The following is a 20805-nucleotide window of genomic DNA, read 5'->3' on the forward strand; positions in this document are numbered from 1 at the left end:
GAAGAAGAAGAAGAAGAAGAAGAAGAAGAAGAAGAAGAAGAAGAAGAAGAAGAAGAAGAAGAAGAAGAAGAAGAAGAAGAATTTATTTATTTTACATCCCAACCAAAACCTCTCCCTCTCTCCTCCTACTCTCTCACTCTCTCCTCCCTCCACCCCTCTGCCCCTCCCAATCTACCCCTCCTCTATATTCATTCAGAAAGGGACAGGCTCTCCTGGGCATCAGCAAGTCACAGCATATCAAGCTGCCACAAGACTAAGCATCTTTCCCCATATTCAGGCTGGGCAAGGCAACCCAGCATGAGGAATAGGTTAACCAAGAGCAGCCAAAGCACCAGGGACAGCTCTTGATCCCATTGCCAGGAGTCCCGCAAATAGATCAAGCCACACAGCTGTCTGATGAATGCAGAGGGCCTAGGTCAGTCCCACGCAGGTCCCTGGCTGTTGGTTCAGACTCTATGAGTTCCCATGAGCCTGGCTAGCCTTTTCTGTGGGTTTTTCTGTGAGGTCTCTGACCCCGTGGCTCCTACAATCTCTCCTCCCTCTCCTCAGCAGGACTCCCCAAGGTCAGCCCAATGTTTGGCCATGGGTCTTTGAATCTGCCTCCATCTGTCACTGGATGAGGGCTCTCTGGTGATTTCTGACCTACCCCTCCAATCTTCCCCTCCGCATGGTCTTTTATTGGAATTGCTGTTTCTCTGTGTCCACAGTCTAAAATACCAGGAACCTTCAAACCCTCACACCTACAATGCTACCGCCATCAGGCCTGGTGGCATGTCATGTGAGAGTCCTCAGAGGTCCCCTCTTTGGTCAAAAGTACAACTCCAGCCAGGTAGTGGTGGTGCATGCCTTTAATCCCAGCACTTGGAAGGCAGAGGAAGAGAAAAGAAAAACTCTTGGCAATTTTGAACTTTCCAGGATTTTGTTAATTTAATGGTAGCTCTTAGTTTTAAGTCCCTGCCCCTAGTTTAGTGTGAGAATTGGTGAAAACAATAATCCCTAACACCTCTGTTACGTGGGGAAGAAATGTATCATAACAACACCAGGCTCTACCACTGGGGTTGATGATGCCCGCGTGGAGGTCCCTACTTAGGAGACCTCGAGACGGGAGACCAGAATAAGACAAACCTAGGAGCTATCTTGAGAGAATGCCAGCCCCTCTCAGGCTCCTCGCGACCTCGTGTGTGCTCCTGTCAGCTCCTGGACCGTCAGATTGAGACATGTCCTCAATCACAAGTTCCGACTAAGTGGCTTATCCCGTTCCCACTGGGGGAGCCTGAACAATGCCGTGGCTGCAGCATCAGGAAGCCAGTTCCTAGAAGTCACCAAACAAGATTTTGACATGAGGGGATGTTGCTCAGTAAGAGTTCCCTTCTGGATAAGATAGCAAAGACTCCATTACAGCGAATTCTTCAGAGAAAAACAAAAAAAACAATAGAAGGATGAGGGGTGTTGAGGTGGGGTTTTTCCCGCCTCTGAAGACATCTATCAGGACAATAGCGCTGTTGGCAGTGGAAAGCAGGCTCTATCTGGGGTCAAGGCCAGAGCGGCCGGCTCCTAGTCCCACTCACCCTCCTGTGCTGCACCGTAAGGTCCCAGCCAGCGCTGATACAGACTCGCTTCCTAAGAGCCCAAAGGGAATTTTTCCCCTAAGTACTCGAAGAAAGCACAAAGGAAAAATAGTGTTAAGAGGGTTTCCACTCTGTTCCTGGCAGCTGGATGAGAAAGATGCCCCTGTTCCTGCTGCTCACCTGCCTCTTCAGCGCCGTCACCCCAGGGTGGCCCAGAGGTGAGTCTTGGGTCAAGAATGTGATACCATGCACTTTTTGTTGTTGCTGTTTGCTATTGTATGCCAAATGTTAGGACTATATAATGGGGCCTTAAAAACTGACCCCCACATTTGTGTAAAAAGTCACTGGGCCTACAAGGATCTATGCCTGGAGAATTTTTGCTGCTTGCTCCTTTATCTTCCCTCCTGAGTGTCCAGACCTCCATGGCTCTCTGTTGTCGCTCAACCTTCCTGGAGCTAACTCGTTCTTGGAGCGCGCGTGGAAAGGAATTGTAATCCCTTTCTCGTGGAAACACTCGAGTTCCCACTTAAAGAATGGAAATGATTCTCTTCTCTTAGAGATGAGGGCAGGGCCTTTCCCTTAACGAATAAAAGGGGCCAAACATTCTGTCCCTGTAAAGGGCACAGATCTGGATAACATGTTCGTTAAGTTTGGCCTTTAAAACTATGAATGGCTTTTTGCACAGACCAAACAACTCTTAAGCTGTTCCTCTCAGGCTTGGCAGAAAACTGGCCAACGAGGATCCTTCTGGGCACTTCTGTTTGGTATGTGACTGGAATAGATTTGTTTCTCTGCAGTGACTTGGGCCAAGCTCTGGCACCTTTGAGTATATACATTAAAAATAAGTTTGAGCCCTGAGGAGAAATGAAGGCTACATGTAACGCCGTGTTCTGGATGGCATCCTGGGACAGGCGACGATGTAGATAAAACCTAAGACATTGTGAGCAACTATAGGCTTCAGTTAATAAGATGCCAGCCAGTTCACTGACTGGAACACAAGAAAGGAGAGGAGGTAGAACGGAAGAGGCAAGGGGTGGGGAGCTTCCAGACGCAGCAAAGATACAGGGGCCACAAAGACTACAATCTGGGTAGTGAAGGGAGGCTCGCAGGTATGCCAGTCTCTAGGATGACAAGATGGGGACACAGATGTCTGCTCACACCCTGTGGTTGGTCCTTGTACAGGAGCCAAGATGCTCCTGAGTGTCCTGAGACACCGGGCCCTCTAGAGGGGAGCCGGATTTTGAGAGGAACACATAGGGCTCTTCTCTTTCCCGCCCCGGTGTTAAGGATGGTATGAGCTAATTAGGATCAATTTGTGTAACACCACGTTCTTGGCTCCACGTTGAGACTGAAATCGGGATTTGACACAGAATGGATGTTTTAAAAGAGGGTGGAAGCATTTAGTGTTAGACAATATCTAGCGGCTGTTTGTGTGGCATTCCCTGTGGGGTTGCACAGCATATGCCAGGGCCGTTTCTCTTCTTCCTGCCGTCATTCCTCTGCAACGGGAAGGCATGAGCTTTGCAACAGTAGAAGAAATGGCATTTAGCTGTAAGGAAAACTTTAGAAATCATGGAAGAGTCATTATGAGACTTGCTGCCGATGCCGTTAGAGGTTGAGCGACTAACCATTTCTCGTAAAATATGAGCAGGGGAGGAGTGGAATGTCCCTGTGAGCTTATAATCACCTGTGGAATTGCGCTGGCAGTCTCGCTTGGCCAAAGCACCATAGCCAGCGGGGCAGAGGAGGAAATTTTTCCCTTGGAGAGGTGAGGGAATTTGAGGAGGAAATTTTTCCCTTGGAGAGGTGAGGGAATTTGAGGACATATCTTCCGCTCCAGGGAACACTGAATTGCCAGCTAGCACTCAGCCGGGACAGCTTAAGGAGGTTTTTAAAGACTTTGGGAGGAGCCGCAGAACTTGAAGAAAAGGTTGCTTGTGCCACGGACAACTCTGCAAATGTCATTTCCAGAAAGTTCAGTGTCCTAATCACTTCTTTCCCCAGACTGTCAAGTTATTTCCCCTGTCCACCTGCCAGGTTGCTGTGTATTTCAAAGCTCCGGGCTGTGTGCCTCGGACCTTTTCCCTTTCCGTGGAACGAGCTTGCCATACTCTTTATCCCGTCAGACTTCACACCGATGCAAGATTCTGACTGTCATTTTTGCAAAAGTAATTCAAGGCTTTCCTTCTTTCTCTTCTTTCTTAATTTCCCCAAATGGGATGCTAACTGCATTGCAACACAGTCTCTCACGTGAGTGGAGAGCTGGATTGAAATATGCTTTTCCATAATCCTTATCTTCGAATCAAAATGCCTAATTCCTCTTATACATGATTCTCTTGGTATATTGATTTATTTTCTCTTTCATTTGTTTATCCACTCTGGTGCTAGTGGCAATGCTGGCCCTCATACACACCCAGCTCAGCTGTAACACTACCAGGCATGGCACATACTTTTAATCCCAGCACTAAGGAGGTGGAGACAGGAGGATTCTTGGGGCTCTCTAGTCAGACAGTCTAGCCTAACCAATGAGCCCCAGGCCAGAGAGAGACCCGTCTAAAGAAAAGAAAGGAAATGGCTTCTAAGGAAGGATGCCTGAGATTGACATCTGGCTACACACACACACACACACTTTTTGTTTGAAAAAGACCGAGGTGGATGTAGCTGTTGGCACTGTGAGCTGAAACACCACCAGGTCTCTCTGAGTCCCCTTTCCTTCCCAGCCCTAGATCCCTGCTCAGCTTACATCAGCCTGAACGAGCCCTGGAGGAACACCGACCACCAGTTCGACGAGTCTCAAAGCCAGCCTCTCTGTGACAACCATATGAATGGGGAATGGTATCGCTTCACGGGTATGGCAGGAGATGCCATGCCCACCTTCTGCATACCAGAAAACCACTGTGGGACCCATGCACCTGTCTGGCTCAATGGCAGCCACCCCCTAGAAAGTGACGGCATCGTGGAACGCCAGGCCTGTGCCAGCTTCAAAGGGAACTGCTGCCTTTGGAACACCACGGTGGAGGTCAAGGCCTGCCCCGGAGGCTACTATGTTTATCGGCTGGCCAAGCCCACTGTCTGCTTCCACGTCTACTGTGGCCGTAAGTACCTTCCTCGCCCTCTTCCTTCCCCAGCAAGGCCACCGATGGCGTTAAAGAGAAAAGCACCAAATGAACCCCAGTTATTGTGACCCAAGTTTATTTTAAGTCTATTCGTTCAAACATTATCGAATTAGAAGTGATGGATTTCCAACCTTCTGAGCACGCAAGAGCCCTCTGGAGATACTTGTTGATGCGTGATCAATCAATAGGTGGACAGATAAATGCCCAGACATCCGCATGGTGCTGCTCACTGTCATTGCTTTTCAGAAATGATATTCAATGAGAAGAGGTGGTGTGATATCAAAAATACTTTTTTAAAAAATATTTATTTATTTATTTACTTATTATGTATACAATATTCTGTCTGCGTGTATGCCTGCAGGCCAGAAGAGGGCACCAGACCTCATTACAGATGGTTGTGAGCCACCAAGTGGTTGCTGGAAATTGAACTCAGGACCTTAGAAGAGCAGGCAATGCTCTTAACCTCTGAGCCATCTCTCCAGCCCCCGACATCAATAATACTTTTAAGTGAATTTCTATATCATTAATCACATCAAAATCTGGAGATTTTTTAAAAATAAAGATTTATTTATTATTTATACAGTGTTCTGCCTGTATGTCTGCCTTCAGGTCAGAAGAGAGCACTAGATCTCATAACAGATGGTTGTGAACCATCATGTGGTTGCTGGGAATTGAACTCAGGACCTCTGGAAGAACAGCCAGTGCTCTTAACCTCTGATCCATCTCTCCAGCCCCCTAAAGCTGGAGACTTTGTAAGCATCCTTGAGGGCAGAGCTCAAACCAAGGGCCTCTCAGAAGCTGGTGTCCCCAGTTCCTGTGCACATTTTGGAGAGTCCACGATGGAGCATGCCCTCACCCGTAGTCCCTAGCTCTTCCGCACTAGTCCTCTGGCCACCAGTGGGTCACTCCCACTCTAGCTGGGGGTCCGTTATCTGAACCGCTAATCTCTCTCCAGTGGGCAATGCAGCCCTGAGCCATGAAAAACGTCAGGATGGTGTTCTGGGAATTGGAGCCCATGGCTGCATTCATGAGACTACTCCAAAGAGAGAGTCCCCTGAGCCTCGCCACTCACAGCAAATAATCGTTGTCCTTCCGTAGATTTCTATGACATCTGTGATGAGGTCTGCCATGGCAGCTGCGAGGACGCCACCGAGTGCGCATGCTCCCCGGGAACCTCGCTGGGCCCAGATGGACAGACATGCCTTGGTAAGAAAGAACTACTCACAGGATGGAAAGGGGCCCTCAGGAGTGGAGGGACAAATCAGGGCCCTGCGGCCATCTCTCAGTCTCATAGCATTTGAAATTGAGCTGGTCACAGTCGGTCATAACTAAAGCGCCTTACAAGCGCCTGGTGTGGAGAGGGAGGTCGGAAACGCACTATTGTCTCTTGTGTCCGCTGGTCCCTTGTGATTATGGAGCCATTGAAAAGCGGCCAGCGTGCCTGAGGATTTGAATATTAATTTTACTAAATTTTAATATAAAAATCGATTTTTGATTCGGTCATTGGCAAACGAAAAATGCCTGGGATAACTCAAATGACTAAATTCTGTCTGTTTTTACTAACTGTAAATACAGACTAAGTGTTTCTGCTAAAAGTTGGCATCCATTAAGGTGTGGTGCATTCCTGTAACCCTAGCGCTGAGGAGACTGAGGCAGGGAAATGGTGAGTTCAAGACCACCCTGAGCTACATAGACAAAACTCTGTCTCAAAAAAAGAAAAAAAAAAGAAAGAAAAAATGAAAAATTGGACATTCAAATTGAGATGTGTTATAAAGTCATTTCAAAGTAGGTTCCAAAACGTGTTATCTCCGGCCCATAGTTCTTTTCTTTCTTTCATTTTTTTTTTCTAGTTTAAAAAGATGCTTGTACAGACTTCGGGGTTGTTCTTTTATTACCAGTTCAAAGCCCCCAGGTATCTTGACTGACCACTTTCACTGTGAGCTGTCTGCGGTGTTTTATGGTAGACCCTTGTTTAGCATTAGGGGATTTCTGTGGCTCTCTGCCCCTCCCACCTGCTCCAAGGATGCTCTACTCCAGAGCAGCTTTCCAGGCCCGACTGCACATCAGTTTCTGAGATCAAGATCTACATCCCGAGTGAGTGGGAAGTGTGAATCCATGCTGTAACCATGGCAGCACCCTGGCCCAGGGGGTCCACTGCACAGCAGATCTCTCCCTTTGGGCCTCCCAGAGGGAGCCTCCTAATTGCTACCTGCAGCAGAATTTTACCCTCGATTTTATTAAAACATGTATTAGTCCCTCTTGTTACTATAATGTAATAGCTGACACTCAGTAGGTTATGAAGAAAAAGAAGCGGGGTTCACAATTCAGGGAGGCTCAGGGGTGGGTTGCCGGCAGTGGCTCAGCTCCCGGGAAGGTCTGGTGGGAGATGGCATTCCAGGAGCACAAGCGAAGACTGGACAGGGACCCCACAAGAACCACATCAGTCACCTCCAATGGCCACTACCTCATAACATCGCCCTGGGGGCCAAACTTCCAACACGTGAACTTTTGGGTTTGCTTAGACCATGCCCAAAGCCTCAGAGGGAGGCACCTACTCTGGGGCTCTGGATATAAATGGAACTCCCCCCACCTCATCTCCTTTCCTGGGTCCAAAACAATGTTTTGATTCACTGTGAGCATTTAGCTCCAGCCCTTGGCTCACATCCTGAATCCAGGTTCCTTCCTAGGAGCTGAGACACACTTCATTCTCAGCTTCCTCTGCTCTGCAGGAGGAGGCAGGCATTTCGTGTCCATTTTGTGTGTGTGTGTGTGTGTGTTCAGCAAGAATCTATGCATAGCTCATCAGATGTTTTATAGACTAAAAATCATTTCTTAAATATAATGTGAGAATATTTTTTGAAAAAAAATTTGGGTTTTACTATGTAGCCCTGGTTGTCCTGGAACTCACTCTGTAGACCAGGCTGGGTGCCAACTCACAGAGATCCACCTGTCTCTGCCTCTCAAGTGCTGGGATTAAAGGTGTGTACCACCAAGCCCGGCTGAGAATATTTTAATTTTTAAAGTTGATTTTTGAGAGTGGTTTGCCATGCAGTACCAGAAGAGTGTCTCCCATAATGTTTTGCTAGCTATTTCCTTCTGCACTGTAAGCTCCTTCTTTGCATTAAAACAAAACCCAATATATAATCTTGCATTTAACAATTTTTCATGAACTCATTGGAGAAAGAGGGTTTCCATTAAAATGATTAAGCATACCCAGCTGACAAAAGGAACCTCATTTTCTCCCATAGTCTTACCTTATTACATTCCTGTATTTATTGTGCATGCATGCCCGTGTGCCATGCCATGCGTGTGAAGATCACAGGACAACTTCTAGATGTCCACTCTTACCTTTCACCATGTGAGCCCCAATCAAACTCAGGCTGGAGGGGTTAGCAGAGGGCGCCTGTATCTGCTGAGCCATCTTGCCAGCCCCGTAGTTTCTACCCTGAAAGATGGGAACTCAACAAGTGTTCAGATACCCTCCGCTTGGCAGAGAATGAGTAGAAGGCAGGTGAACGAACAGCTTGGCAGGGTAGACCAGGCCAGTGCATGTGTCTGTGCTGATCCACAGTAGGAGATTCAGCAGCAGCTGAGAAGGGGCGGGGATTCAGTTCAGGGGCTGGGAACAGGGCGAGGTTGCTCAGCGATGTGTCAGCGTCAGCGGTATGGTTTCCCTTCTACAGATGACAACGAATGTGAGCAGAATAATGGCGGCTGCAGTGAGATCTGTGTAAACCTCAAAAACTCACACCGCTGCGCGTGCGGGGTCGGCCGCGTGCTGAGGAGCGACGGGAAAACGTGCGAAGGTAAGACCGGATAAGGAGGGGAGGCAAACTGAGCGTCCAAAGCGAGCCGCTGGCTTGCTCTTTGGAGTTTGGGAAGGTGCCCTGTTGTTAGAGGCAGATAACAGTTTGTCAGCATGAGGTGACTAACGGGGTTTTGGGCACTGAGGGCGCTTTAGCTGTGGACAGAACTCAGTATTGATTTTGTCTTCAAGATTGAAGAGGAGGTGTTTCCAAGATGTCAGAGTCCCTGGAACTGGAGTTACAGATTGTTGTGAGCCACTATGTGGGTGCAGGGAATCAAACCCAGGTCCTCTAGAAAGCAGCAAGTGCTCTAACCACTGAGCCACCTCGCTAACCCCATTGTCCACTTTTAGTAACAGAGATATTGTGTGTACATGGCTTAGTAGCCAGAAACTTAACGACGAACTTCAAGGAATAGAGATGAAATTGTCTATTATTACTCTCACTTTTTAGTTGATGTAGTCTTACACGTGGCTATGGGGTACCAGGTATGATTCAGTAATCTGCTACTGTTTTGTGGGACTCAGGTCACGAGCTTGTCACAGCTAAAGTGGCATAGCAGCTGCTTTCACAAATCTGAGTTCCCTAACGTTCTCTGCAGAGGGCGCCGTGGAGAGGTAGATGGCAGAGTTGTTATTATTTATAGATTATTATAATTATAGTTGTTATTATTTATAGATTATTATTTATGATTTGTCCTTCAGGGGAATTGAGCTTGCATATTAATAGAGCTGTAATCTGTATATTAAAATTCATTGTATTTTCATCACATTCAAAATAATAAAATACCCTCCCAAAGAGAAAACTTATGAGTACCGTCCAACAAAGTTTGCATTATTAATACAGAACACATTAACTGGAACATTAAATTGCTGTCCTTGTAACAAGGCTAAATTATTATAAATTTTATTGAATAAGGATAATGTGTGGGATCTTCCCTAAATCTTAATAATTTTGTGTAAGCATTTTTGCATATTTGAATAGTAATAAAATAGTCCATAAAGAACATTTGTAATTATTCATGAGCACTTTATTGAGACTATCATGGTTAATACTCATATAACCTTAAAACCTAATAACTATAACTGAAAAATATTTAGCACATGATAAAAATTTTATGTGTCTATATGAGCAATACTTCAGGAATACTGTTTCTATTTATAACATTTAACTTTTACTGAAAGGCTGAATGTATTTGTTTCTTTAGTGTGGCTATTAAATGATTATAGCTTCTTAAAAAATAATTGTACTTTTAAATTTTTAAGTAAATTTTAATAGTTTGTGATATAAATAGGAAAACACAGAAGAGTAAAAGGGGCATTTGTAAATGATGCCCAATCTCTGTTGCTAGGGTATTTCCGCTTTGAACATCTTGTTCCACCTTCCCAAGGTTGAAACCCTTTAAAGCAGTTTGGGTTCTTTGGTCTGCTTTTCCTCTTGAATTTTTACAACTGAAAATGCCCATTGTGATAAGTTAGGGTTAGCCCTTCATCTTACAAATATTGAAATCACAACTCAGAAAAATAAAACGACTTTGGAAAGGTCATTTTTGCAGGTGGGGGTACCAGGGTGCTGGCTAAGTGTGGTGAGCACCTGGGTTATCCCCAGGACTGAAGAGAAGCCTTCTTTTAAAAAGAAAAACGCATACCAGTGTTGGGGATTTTTGTTTGCATGTTTGTTTGAGACAGGCCCTCACTAGGTTCCCTCAACTGGCCTGGAGCTTGATCTCAAGACCCACCTGCCTCCGCCTCCAAAGTGCTGGGACTAAAGGCGCGTACCACCACCACTCCTACTGATTTTAACACTCCCTAGCGTAGTAGCATAGTTTATATTTTCTCCCAACTTTGTTATCCATAATCTCAACTAGCCTAAAAATCTACAAAGTGCCTAAATCCTCTAAAAATATATGGGTTTTCTAGAGCTTGTGAGATGTCTCAGCGGGTAAGGCTGATTAACACCAGACCTGACAGCCTGATTTGATCTCTAGAACCCATATGGTAGCGGAAGGGAACCAACTCCCACAACCCCTGACCTCACACACTGTGGCTTTGCTAGACACACACATACACATGCACACACGCTGCATAAATGTTTTACGTATTACAGCTGGGTTTCTAAACAGTTAACAAAGATTCATTTGTTGTGACTTTATTACATTTCCTAAGCACACTGATTTGTGTGTATCAAGTTAACTTACTGCTGGCTCCACTAACATTTTTTTTTTTTTTTTTTTTTTTTGAGATGAGATTTCTCTGTGTAGCCCTGGCTGTCCTGGAACTCAGCTGTAGACCAGACTGGCCTCAAACTCTCTGAGATCCACCTGCCTCTGCCTCCCGAGTGCTGGCATTAAAGGCGTGCGCCACCATCACCTGGCCTTTTTTAAACTTTTTTTCACTAACCTGTTTTTAGTATCATCCTTCAGAATCAGCTTCCATCTCTCCCTGAGCAGTTTAGGTGATCCAAAACATCTCCTTCCATCATCTTAACTTAGAACAGGGCTCAGCAAAACTTTTCCATAATGTCCTGATGGTAAATATTTTACGTTTCATGGACCATCCAGAATCAATCAAAACTGCCCAGTTCTGCCCTTGTAGTTTAAAACAAGCAAGCAAGCAAACAAGCAAACAAAAAAGTCCAGCCATACACAATTGTCAACAAATAGTCATGCCTATGTGTGCTTTATTTATAACACTGTGTAGCAGGTCGGAATTTGACAGCCCTCAACCTAAAAGATAATGTTCAGTTCTCATAAAAGTAGTGATGGTGAAGATTATTATCATTGGCATGCTAGGGCAGGGATGGTAGGCAGACACCCTGTGACTGAGCTATGTCTCCAGCCCCAAGTCTACCCAAGACCTTTCATATCCAGAGAGAGCCCTTATTCCTAGGGAGACTAGGAGAGGGGCCAGCGATCCAATCAGTCTGCCGCAACTCTGACCCACCCAGCTGGTCCAGGTGAACTGTTACTCAATCTCTTTTTATCCACCAATAAGCCTGTCAAATTATAACATATAAATAGATTAAATGTTACAACAGTTAAGAAATGGTTGTTGGGTCTTAGCCATACATGTTCATGACCTCACTGTAAGCATGCGAGAAACAACAGAGAGATGTGGAAAACTTTGAAAGACACTCTGAAATGCCTGGAGCGCCTCGGTAAGTGTCGCTGTGGACGGACTCTTGGCAGTCACGGCGTTTAATAAATGTTTGCGGGTTGCCTCATGTTTCGCTGACCGCATAAGACCTCAGGGGTTCCGTCATGAATCGAGAATAGTCTCCAGTGATCGACGCTAGGATTCCTGCAGAAGAGGGTCTCATGGGGACTCATTTTTGTTGGTTCCCTCTGCAGACATCGAAGGATGCCACAATAACAATGGCGGTTGCAGTCATTCTTGCCTGGGCTCCGCGAAGGGCTATCAGTGCGCATGTCCCAGGGGCTTGGTGCTGTCTGAAGATAACCACACCTGCCAAGGTAGGGCGAGGTTTGACTCCCTTCGGGGTTTACACACCCTCCTCCCCTTACCTTTGCCCTCCCTCCCGCAAGACTGTCAGAGTCTTATCTTTCGGGTGCCAGGAGTTGCCTGAGTCACCATTCCGGAACCGTGCAACAGAGAACACCCTGGCCGGGGGTGATGGCTCACGTCTGTAGTCTCAGCCCTTGGGAGGTGGAGGCCAGGGGAGCCCCGCCTGAGAGCAAAGCCAACCTGAGCCACACAGTGAGACCTTGTCTCAAAAACAGACAGGAGTGGAAGAAGGTCTCTTTTTTTAAAGTCAAGAAAAGCTAACTTTCCCTTGCTGGTTGCCTCTGAGTTGTTCTCTGACTTCCATAAGCAACAGTACGGCGACCGCTCAACTTGGAAGTATCAGCACTGTCCTTATTCCACGGTTTCATGGGCCCAAACTAGCTAGAATGAGGAGGAATGACGGATCGTCCCCCATCAGCAGTGTTCGGAGAACTGTTTTCTAGTTCTTGGTGTCTGCGATAATAATTCCAGCACCCAGCAGACACCGACCAGGCGCCCGTTTCTGATTTCTTGGCGCATCTCATTGCTCAGATGTCTGCTCACAGGCGGGACTCTGGAAGTATCTAGAATCCTTCTGGGTGTTTGCAGGGTCAGAGGAAATAGACGCGGGACCGCCACAGAAAAGCAGGCTCTTTTTTAATATTAAGGTCAAGTGGAATTTTATAGTCAGCGTTTACATTTGCTGAGGAGCTCACGGACAATTTGGAAGGCTTCCAGAGTGCGGGAACACTGTTTATTACCCGGTTAATGGGGCAGTAACTAGTGGTCAAAACCCAGCAGCGCTGTTGTGCCGCTTAGACCCGTGTCAGCTGTGTCTTCCCTGTGTTGCCAGTCAACCGTGCTGGCGCCAAAGTTCATCCTCGGGGTGCCTCACTCCATGGAATCATGCCAGCTGCACCTCGGGCTGGCGTTTGTCGAGCTGAAGCTTGACCCCACTGTTAAAAGGAATATGTGGTTTGAGAGCACCAATCTATTTGGCTATAATCTTGGGAGCTAGGGATCCTGGTGGTGTTCATCACCTTGCTTCGAGCCCTTTCCTGGAGGAAAGAACAAAAGGGCAGGCTGTGTGGAGGAGAAAGCGTCCCCCTGGGACTTTTGTAGCCTTTTCCCCAAGCCGGGTTTCATGTTCTAACCGAGTCCCCTTTCTCACAGTCCCCGTGTTGTGCAAGTCCAGCGCCATCGAAGTGAGTGTCCCCAGGGAGCTGGTTGGTGGCCTGGAGCTCTTCCTGACCAACAACTCCTGCCGAGGAGTGTCCAATGGCACCCACGTCAACATCGTCTTCTCCCTCAAGACCTGCGGCACCGTGGTTGACGTAGGTTCCCTGGCGGATACGTAGGGAAGGTGGTTCACAGAGGGCAGAAGGACGGTGTGGCTTGTGTTGGTGAGATAGATTCACAGAAAAGAACTGAGCTCAAAACACCCTGTGCCCCGCACCAGGGTCCTGGAACACAGGGAATGGAATGAAGAATTCAGCCGTCCCTGTTTTCACGCAACCTGTATGCAAGGTGTTTTCCTACACCATCCCCAGCGGTACCAAGAGGCAGATGCACCCACTGTAGTTATTTGGAGACTGAGGATGATAGGGACCAAGGGGCTGGTGGTTCATTTGTGACGAGTGAGTGAGTTCAGGCATTGATCCAGGCTGAGGTTAAAAGGTGGTTTTTGTTTTTGTTTTCCCTCAAACATGCTCACACCCCCATGCTGGAAACTCAGACAGGGATCTGGAATAAGATAGCTGCCTGTCAGCAAGCACACAGCTGTACTGAGATAACAATACATAAAATGTAAATAAGGTCTGGGCTGTCCTCTAGGAGGCCATGAAAAGGACGCCTCGCTTAGATGTGGGTAGAAGTGTGTGTGGCTCACACAAGCAAAGAAGCAAGGAGCCTTTTGGCTGGGGTTCAGGAGCAGAATCTTAAGGGATTCTCCAGGTCATGCTAAGTAAGGTAAATTCCTCGCAGGCTGCCCTGCAAGGAATCCTCACCAGAAAAAGACACTGGAAAGGACACAGGATAGAGATTGCTTCCGAAGGTCCCGCGTGGGTGCTAGGGAGGGCTGGGGAGACAGCAGGTTTGAGTCCACAAAGACGGGATTGAGCTGGGAACTGTGGTCCCACAGTGTGCAAGATGGATGCTGTACAGAGGACTGGATACAGGTCCATGAAGAAGCCTTAGTGATCATGTGTTTATGAGTCCTGAGAAGTGAGTCAGAGGGTGAATCACTGTGGGTGACAATCGAGGTAGCTACAGAAGAGCAGGGCTTCCCCATTTAGGCAAGTGGTATGGATTGTTTCTATGGAGAGCCTGATGAAACAGCCTTGTAACTGCCTGGTACCTCTCCCTGGTGGTAGAGTAGAATTGCAGAGGGGGGCGCGGTAAACAGCTGAAACCCCTTGGCACCTATGCAGGTGCCGATTTGGGATGGATCCAGGATTCCTTAGAAGCAGCGGCATCCCAAATCTGGTATTCCTGCCCAGAGCATATTGTGCTGTCCTCTTCCGGATGCCAGAGCTTGGGATTTGCTGAATATCTCCCTAGATCAGGTTTCATGCCTAATGCACTAGAGGGATGCCTGTAAGGAAGCCTTCTGGCTCGCTCGGCCTGTCTTACTAACCGACAAAGAGAAATCTGCTTAGGCAGATTTACTTGAGGCCAGTTCAGGCCAACCTGGGCAAGATAAACAGCCCCCATTTCAAAACACTCTCACTCAAGCCCAAAGTCCCTCTGGTGCAGGAAATGAAATCCTGATGATGTTCAACATACCAGGTGTTTGGAGGATGTTAAGGTAAGAAGAGCGATAACTAGAAATAAATCTCACAGTCTCACTTCACCCCGGACTGGCGCAGGTGGTGAATGACAAGATCGTGGCCAGCAACCTCGTGACGGGTCTGCCCAAGCAGACCCCTGGGAGCAGCGGGGACATTATCATTCGGACCAGCGAACTGCTGATCCCTGTGATCTGCGAGTTCCCACGACTCTACACCATCTCTGAAGGCTACGTGCCCAACCTGCGCAACGCCCCTCTGGAAATCAGGAGTCGAAACCACGGCATCTTCCCCTTCACACTGGAGATCTTCAAGGACCACGAGTTCGAGGAGCCTTACCGGGAGACTCTGCCCTCGCTCAAGCTTCGCGACTCGCTCTACTTCGGCATTGAGCCCCTCGTGCATGTGAGCGGCCTGGAGAGCCTGGTGGAGAGCTGCTTCGCCACACCCACTGCCAAGATGGACGAGATACTCAAGTACTACCTGATCCAGGACGGGTGAGTACTGCTGGCCACAGCCTCTGTGTGTGTGTGTGTGTGTGTGTGTGTGTGTGTGTGTGTGAAATATTATATATTATATTTTCAATTATATTTTAATAACAAATAATGATATTTGTTAATGTTTATTATTAATAATAAATTATAAAATAATTTAATTATTATTTTACAATTTGAGGTATGATTGGATTTAATCAAAAACGGTGAATAATTTTACACTTGAAATGCCCATGGAATGCCTAGGAAGAAGTTCAGCAGGCCACTAGCAGTGTGTGTCAGTCTCAACAAGATCAGAACTACAGGCAAAGAGAATTACCTACGTGTGACTAGGATCCACTAACTTGCCCAGAGGGACCGGAAGTCAGGAAGGAGGAGGGCTGTGGGAAGACACCGAAACAGCTAGTTTCCAGAACTTTGATAGTGGGGACTAGGAAAATGGCTCAGTGTGTGAAGTGCCTGCCACAAGAGCGAGGCTGTGAGTTCAGATCTCCAGAACCAAGGAGCTCCCTGCCCTGGGGTTAAACAGTCTGCCTAATCTTTGAACTCCAGGTTCAGGGAGAGACCTTGCTTCAAAAATTAAGGTGAAAGCTGGGCGTTGGTGGCGCACGCCTTTAACTCCAGCACTTGGGAGGCAGAAGCAGGCGGATCTCTGTGAAAGTTCGAGGTCAACCTGGTCTACAGAGTGAGTTTCAGGACAGGCTCAAAAAACAAAAAGCAAAACAAAACAAATCAAAGGTGGCGAATGACTCAGGAAGACACCCGACATTGACCTTTCTCCTCCACACATGCACGCATCTGTACCCACACGGACACATGCATACACACATATGAACATGAACATACATCTCACACATACACATACACAAAAATAAAATTAAGAAATGAAGTTGGTAGTGTTGCCAAGGGAAGAAATTCTGGGTTGATCCTAGGGAATAAATATTGAGATTTCTGTGGCATCACGGAAAGGTCCCAGACTGGGATCTGTAGGTGTGTGTGACATCAGTGAAAACCTATCTGCTCCCCTACTTTATGTCAAGATTTTGTTCTTCCTTGGCCTAAATGGCAGCCAGGTCACATCTTAGGTGATCAGGGGCTGCAGCCTTCTAGACAGGGGAAGGGAATAGTGTGTGTCACAACATTCCTCGGCTTCTTCTCTTCCCTGGTTAACCCAGTTCCCTTGGGAATTTCTAGCTTGCTTCATCTTCTTGTTTTGCTCTTACACATGTGGCTATCAGTGCCTTGAACGGTGACTCCTTGGTGCATTGAGGTCAGCTTAGAAGCCGATTTTTTTACATATTCTGGGAATGAGTCACCTCTTATCTCAATGCTGGGGAAATCGGCTTATGTATTAGTTATTTGGACCCTGGGTGAAGGACTTTTCTTTCTGTTTAAATAGTTCAAAGAAGCTGTGCCCTTTCTTCCTTGATCCTCAGCACATACAGAAGAGAAAAACATATATCTGTGTGTGTGCACTGTCGTGTACATGTGTGCACACATGCACCAAGATGCAAACTGAGTTAGAATGGGCCAAAGCACACAAAGACAGTCCTTGGCTCCTTAGGAGAAAATGTGCCTTGGTATCTAAAGTCCCAGCCTTAGCTTGTCCGATACTGTGTCCTTCCCTAGTTTACCCTGACAGCAACCTCAGAGCAATGTGTCAAACTGATCTACGATGAAAGCCACAGACTCTGTGAAATGGCAGCTTGCTGTAATATTTGGGAAAAGAGAAATTAAACCGTTTGAGGCCAGTTGTCACGCATCAAGTTTAAATGTGTGTGCAGCGATGGCTCATTGCCCTTTGTACCCCCTCCAGGAGTGTGTGTCCCCTATAGGAAATCGGTGTTAAGTTAAAAAAGAGCCTTCTCACACCAGTAAATACCTAAACCCAGACTCGAATAATACGTAACCAACGGAAAGACGACCTTACTAGCCTAAGGTCTCTCTGAAGCACACTTTGTGCTTCTAATACCTACAGCTCTTAATCAAGCAGGAAGTATTGTACTCTCTGCGGCTCCATGAATGAAGGATGGGAAGACTTGATACTTAGCACAGCTTCATGAGCTCTGGAGATGCCTTTGCCAGGAAGGGATGCCATTTCCCCTTTATTCTCCCCAGGCTGGCATGCAGCCCAGCACGCTGCACCCACTTCACATCTCCTGGCCCAAATGCCCTAGCTGGGATTGCTTTCTGCCTCTGTGGGGGCGATCGGATCTGACGTCCTATCTCTCCCACCTCCAGCTGTGTTTCCGATGACTCTGTGAAGCAGTACTCATCCCGGGACCACCTAGCAAAGCACTTTCAAGTCCCCGTCTTCAAGTTTGTGGGCAAAGATCACAAGGTAAGCAAACCGAATACCGTTGTCTCCCAGCCCCATGCCTGAGCCTGCCTTCGCGTTGTCCCGATGCGTTGACATTCTGAGAGTCTGTGGTCAGCTTCCTCATGACCTCTGGGATAATATAGTTAATCTATCAAAAAACTCAGCATCCATATATGTCACAGTTGCCTGCCCCACCCAACTCCCACATCAAATGACTGCATACAGAGAGTATTATAGGACCGTAATTTGAAATCTTTGTGGGCAAATAAGGGGAAAAGCCAGTGTTATCATCAGTTCAACCAAAGATTTAGGCAGGAATCTCACAGAATGGCAGTGATGGATTGGGAAGAGACTAGAACTCACAACACTAATCGTAGGACACAGCTTCGCAATATGGCATGCTCCACACGGAATGTAAAGGAAATGACAAATTACCAAGCTTTCAAAGCCATGGGAAGCGAACAGCAACAGTATAACTTGAGGTTTTAAAAGTAAGTTACCTGCTAGTATGCCATAATCATTAACTCAGCATGATTTTATCTAGATACATTTTTGGCAATTTCACAAGGACAAAACAGTTTGCTGGATATGTTTATAGAACATGGTCATAAGAGCGGGAAAGAGGCCCCCAAATAAACATAACGACTCTTTCAATTTAGTGCAACATTAGGCAGTTTCTTACATTGCGAACACAAGAAAAACAAACTTGAAGAAAGTGTCCTAGCAGCCTGTGTTTATGAGGGTCAGGATGGCAAGAGGCTGTCCCAAGAGGCTGGGTGACAAACTCGAGCTTTCGCTGATGTCACCAGTGTCGAAACACAACCCAAATGAAGCGGCCCTCTCTTCCACATTGCCACCAAGTGTCCTTTCAAGCCGTCTTATTGTTCCAGAACTCCAGCTCAATAGCTGAACCTGCCCTAGGCAGATCCTTCTAGAGAGGACCTACTGCTTCACAACAGAAGTACTTGGCCCCAGTGTTACTCCAGCCCAGGACAGACACGCTAATGCCAGGAGATGCCGTTTCCCTAAAGTCCCTTCAGCATGCCAAAGCTATGGGTCTAGGTTTTGAGGGCACCCACGTGACTCCCTTCCAACTCAGCCAATGTTTCTAAGTGTGTGAACTGGACAACTTCCTTATCCGACGTCTCGCCTTCCAGTCCATAAACACAAGAGTGTCACTGCCACCTCAAGTTGTTGCTGCTGTGGCTGAGATGGCACTTGGGGTCCTGTGGGGTGGCTCTCAGCCGTTGCCCACAGTGACAGTTGGTACCACAGCTTAACCATGATTCCCTTCCCTCCAGGAGGTATTTCTTCACTGCCGCGTCCTTGTTTGTGGGGTTCTGGATGAACGCTCCCGCTGTGCCCAGGGGTGCCACCGCCGAGTGCGTCGTGAGGTGGGGGAAGACGAGGACTCTGCTGGGCTTCGGAGCCAGACACTGACTGGAGGTCCCATCACCATCGACTGGGAGGACTAGCCCCACTTCCAGCCACCCTCCTCTCTGGACCATCTTCCTATGTCCTCTAGAACATCAGAGACCCTCCCAGACCACCTGGCTTCCTTAAGTCATATACTGTGAGTTTAGACAACCCTTCCCCCCACACGAAAGGATTGACAAGCTGGTTTTGTCCCTGGGTTGGTACAAATCACAGACACCACTGCTGACCCGTGTGGCCAAATCAGTTTCTGGATTTGAAGAACTATGTTGTCCTCATGGAAGGACACCTCTCTCGTTTCCTCCATTTCTTTCTAACAATGAAATACCTCGTTTATGGTATAATAGGGCCACTAAAATGAGGTGCTGGGAATAACATTCCAATTTACAAACCTAAAGAAATTAATTACTAAAACTATAACCCATGAGCTCCTAAACATATAATAATTATGTCTTAAAATTCCAACCCCAATATGGAATATTATAGGAGATTTGAAAGCTATCAATAAAATAATGTATAAGAGAAAATATAATAGGTTGGATGTTGCATAGGAATTTTCAGTGTTTTCATATTGCCTTGGGTGAAATGTTTTCACCTAAAGATAAATTCAGAAGGTGCTTGTGAACATTGGCTGCTCTTGCAGAGAATCTGAGTTTGATTCCCACATGTTGGCTCACAACTGTCTGTAACCCCAGTTCCAGGGGATTCAATAGCCTCTTCTGACCTCCTCAGGCACCAGACATGTGGTGCAGAGACACACATGCAAGCCGAGCACTCATACATATGAAATAAAATAATTTTTAAAATTATCAACATGCATGTAAGTGGTTCAGTACAGCCACTAAATTTAGCAAAACTAAATTTTGGTCCCGTGTGCCCTGAGCATTGGTATTCTGTTTCTTCATCTAGGTAAGACAATAGGAAAGGGTATAAAATTATACCATACTCTTACTTTGCAGGTGCTCGATACATTTTATTGAAATAAATATCAAACTACAAAGATAAATGTTATCTGCAGTTGAATTTGGCTCCTTGATATTCCAATTAGCTCCTGACATTATGTATGATCAACAAAGTTTTCTTTTTCTTTCTCAAAGTGGTTACAATGAATAGTTCCTTCTTTTTCTCTTTTATTACCACATGGGATGGTTGACAATTCTGGTTCAACTTAATGAAACTAGGAAAGGGATAAGGAGTGGGAATTTGGGGTCAGAGATCAGAAATGCTTCTCTATAAATGGCCAAAGGTGACGACAGTCTTAGACTGTGGGGCTTTTCAGTCTTTGTCATAACCTGTCTCTCTGATTTAACAGGGTGAGAGCAGCAAGCCAGGCGGTGGTGGCGGCGCACACTTTTAATCCCAGCACTCGGGAGGCAGAGGCAGGCAGATCTCTGTGAGTTCGAGACCAGCCTGGTCTACAAGAGCTAGGTCCAGGACAGGCTCCAAAGCTACACAGAAACCCTGTCTCAAAAAAACAAAAACCAAAACAAAACAGCAGGGCTTGAACTGAAGCTGACCTGTGTGACTTTGTTGGCTCATTATGATACAGACTGATGACCTTCTCAGGGTAATAGAATACCTGTAGACTGTCCTAAGCGGCCTAGGAACAGCCCACAGAGTCTTCTCAGGGTAACAGAATACCTGCAGACTGCCCTAAGCAGCCTAGGAACAGCCCACAGAGTCTTGGCTGGCTCCATTTAAAGGGTCCACAAGAACTCCTAATCCACAGCCAGTACTGAGGACCACAATTTAGGGAATAGCCTGTCACTCCCTGCCAG

The 20805-nt window shown here is 46.8% G+C and overlaps 1 protein-coding gene across 1 annotated transcript; it reads left to right on the forward strand.

Moving 5' to 3' along the window:
• Positions 1-1581: 1581 nt before the first annotated feature.
• On the forward strand, positions 1582-19994 carry Oit3 (oncoprotein induced transcript 3). The gene is made up of 9 exons (XM_050143113.1): positions 1582-1786; positions 4289-4663; positions 5783-5890; positions 8368-8490; positions 11840-11962; positions 13167-13327; positions 14861-15276; positions 17515-17614; positions 18895-19994. The coding sequence occupies exons 1-9, from the start codon at positions 1717-1719 to the stop codon at positions 19066-19068; spliced, it is 1650 nt and encodes a 549-aa protein (XP_049999070.1). The 5' UTR covers positions 1582-1716; the 3' UTR covers positions 19069-19994.
• Positions 19995-20805: the final 811 nt, after the last annotated feature.

Source organism: Alexandromys fortis, unplaced genomic scaffold (assembly GCF_014885135.2).
Source record: "Alexandromys fortis isolate MF-2015 unplaced genomic scaffold, M_Fortis_MF-2015_v1.1 scaffold_9, whole genome shotgun sequence".
NCBI lineage: Eukaryota > Metazoa > Chordata > Mammalia > Rodentia > Cricetidae > Alexandromys > Alexandromys fortis.

What these genes read in the sequence shown, in the direction of transcription:
- Oit3 (XM_050143113.1), top strand. Translation starts at nt 1,717, where the DNA reads ATGAGAAAGATGCCCCTGTTCCTGCTGCTCACCTGCCTCTTCAGCGCC. An exon ending in AGATGGACAGACATGCCTTG is followed by an intron (nt 5,891 to 8,367) that starts GTAAGAAAGAAC and finishes TCCCTTCTACAG; the next exon opens with ATGACAACGAATGTGAGCAG. An exon ending in TTGTGGGCAAAGATCACAAG is followed by an intron (nt 17,615 to 18,894) that starts GTAAGCAAACCG and finishes CCTTCCCTCCAG; the next exon opens with GAGGTATTTCTTCACTGCCG.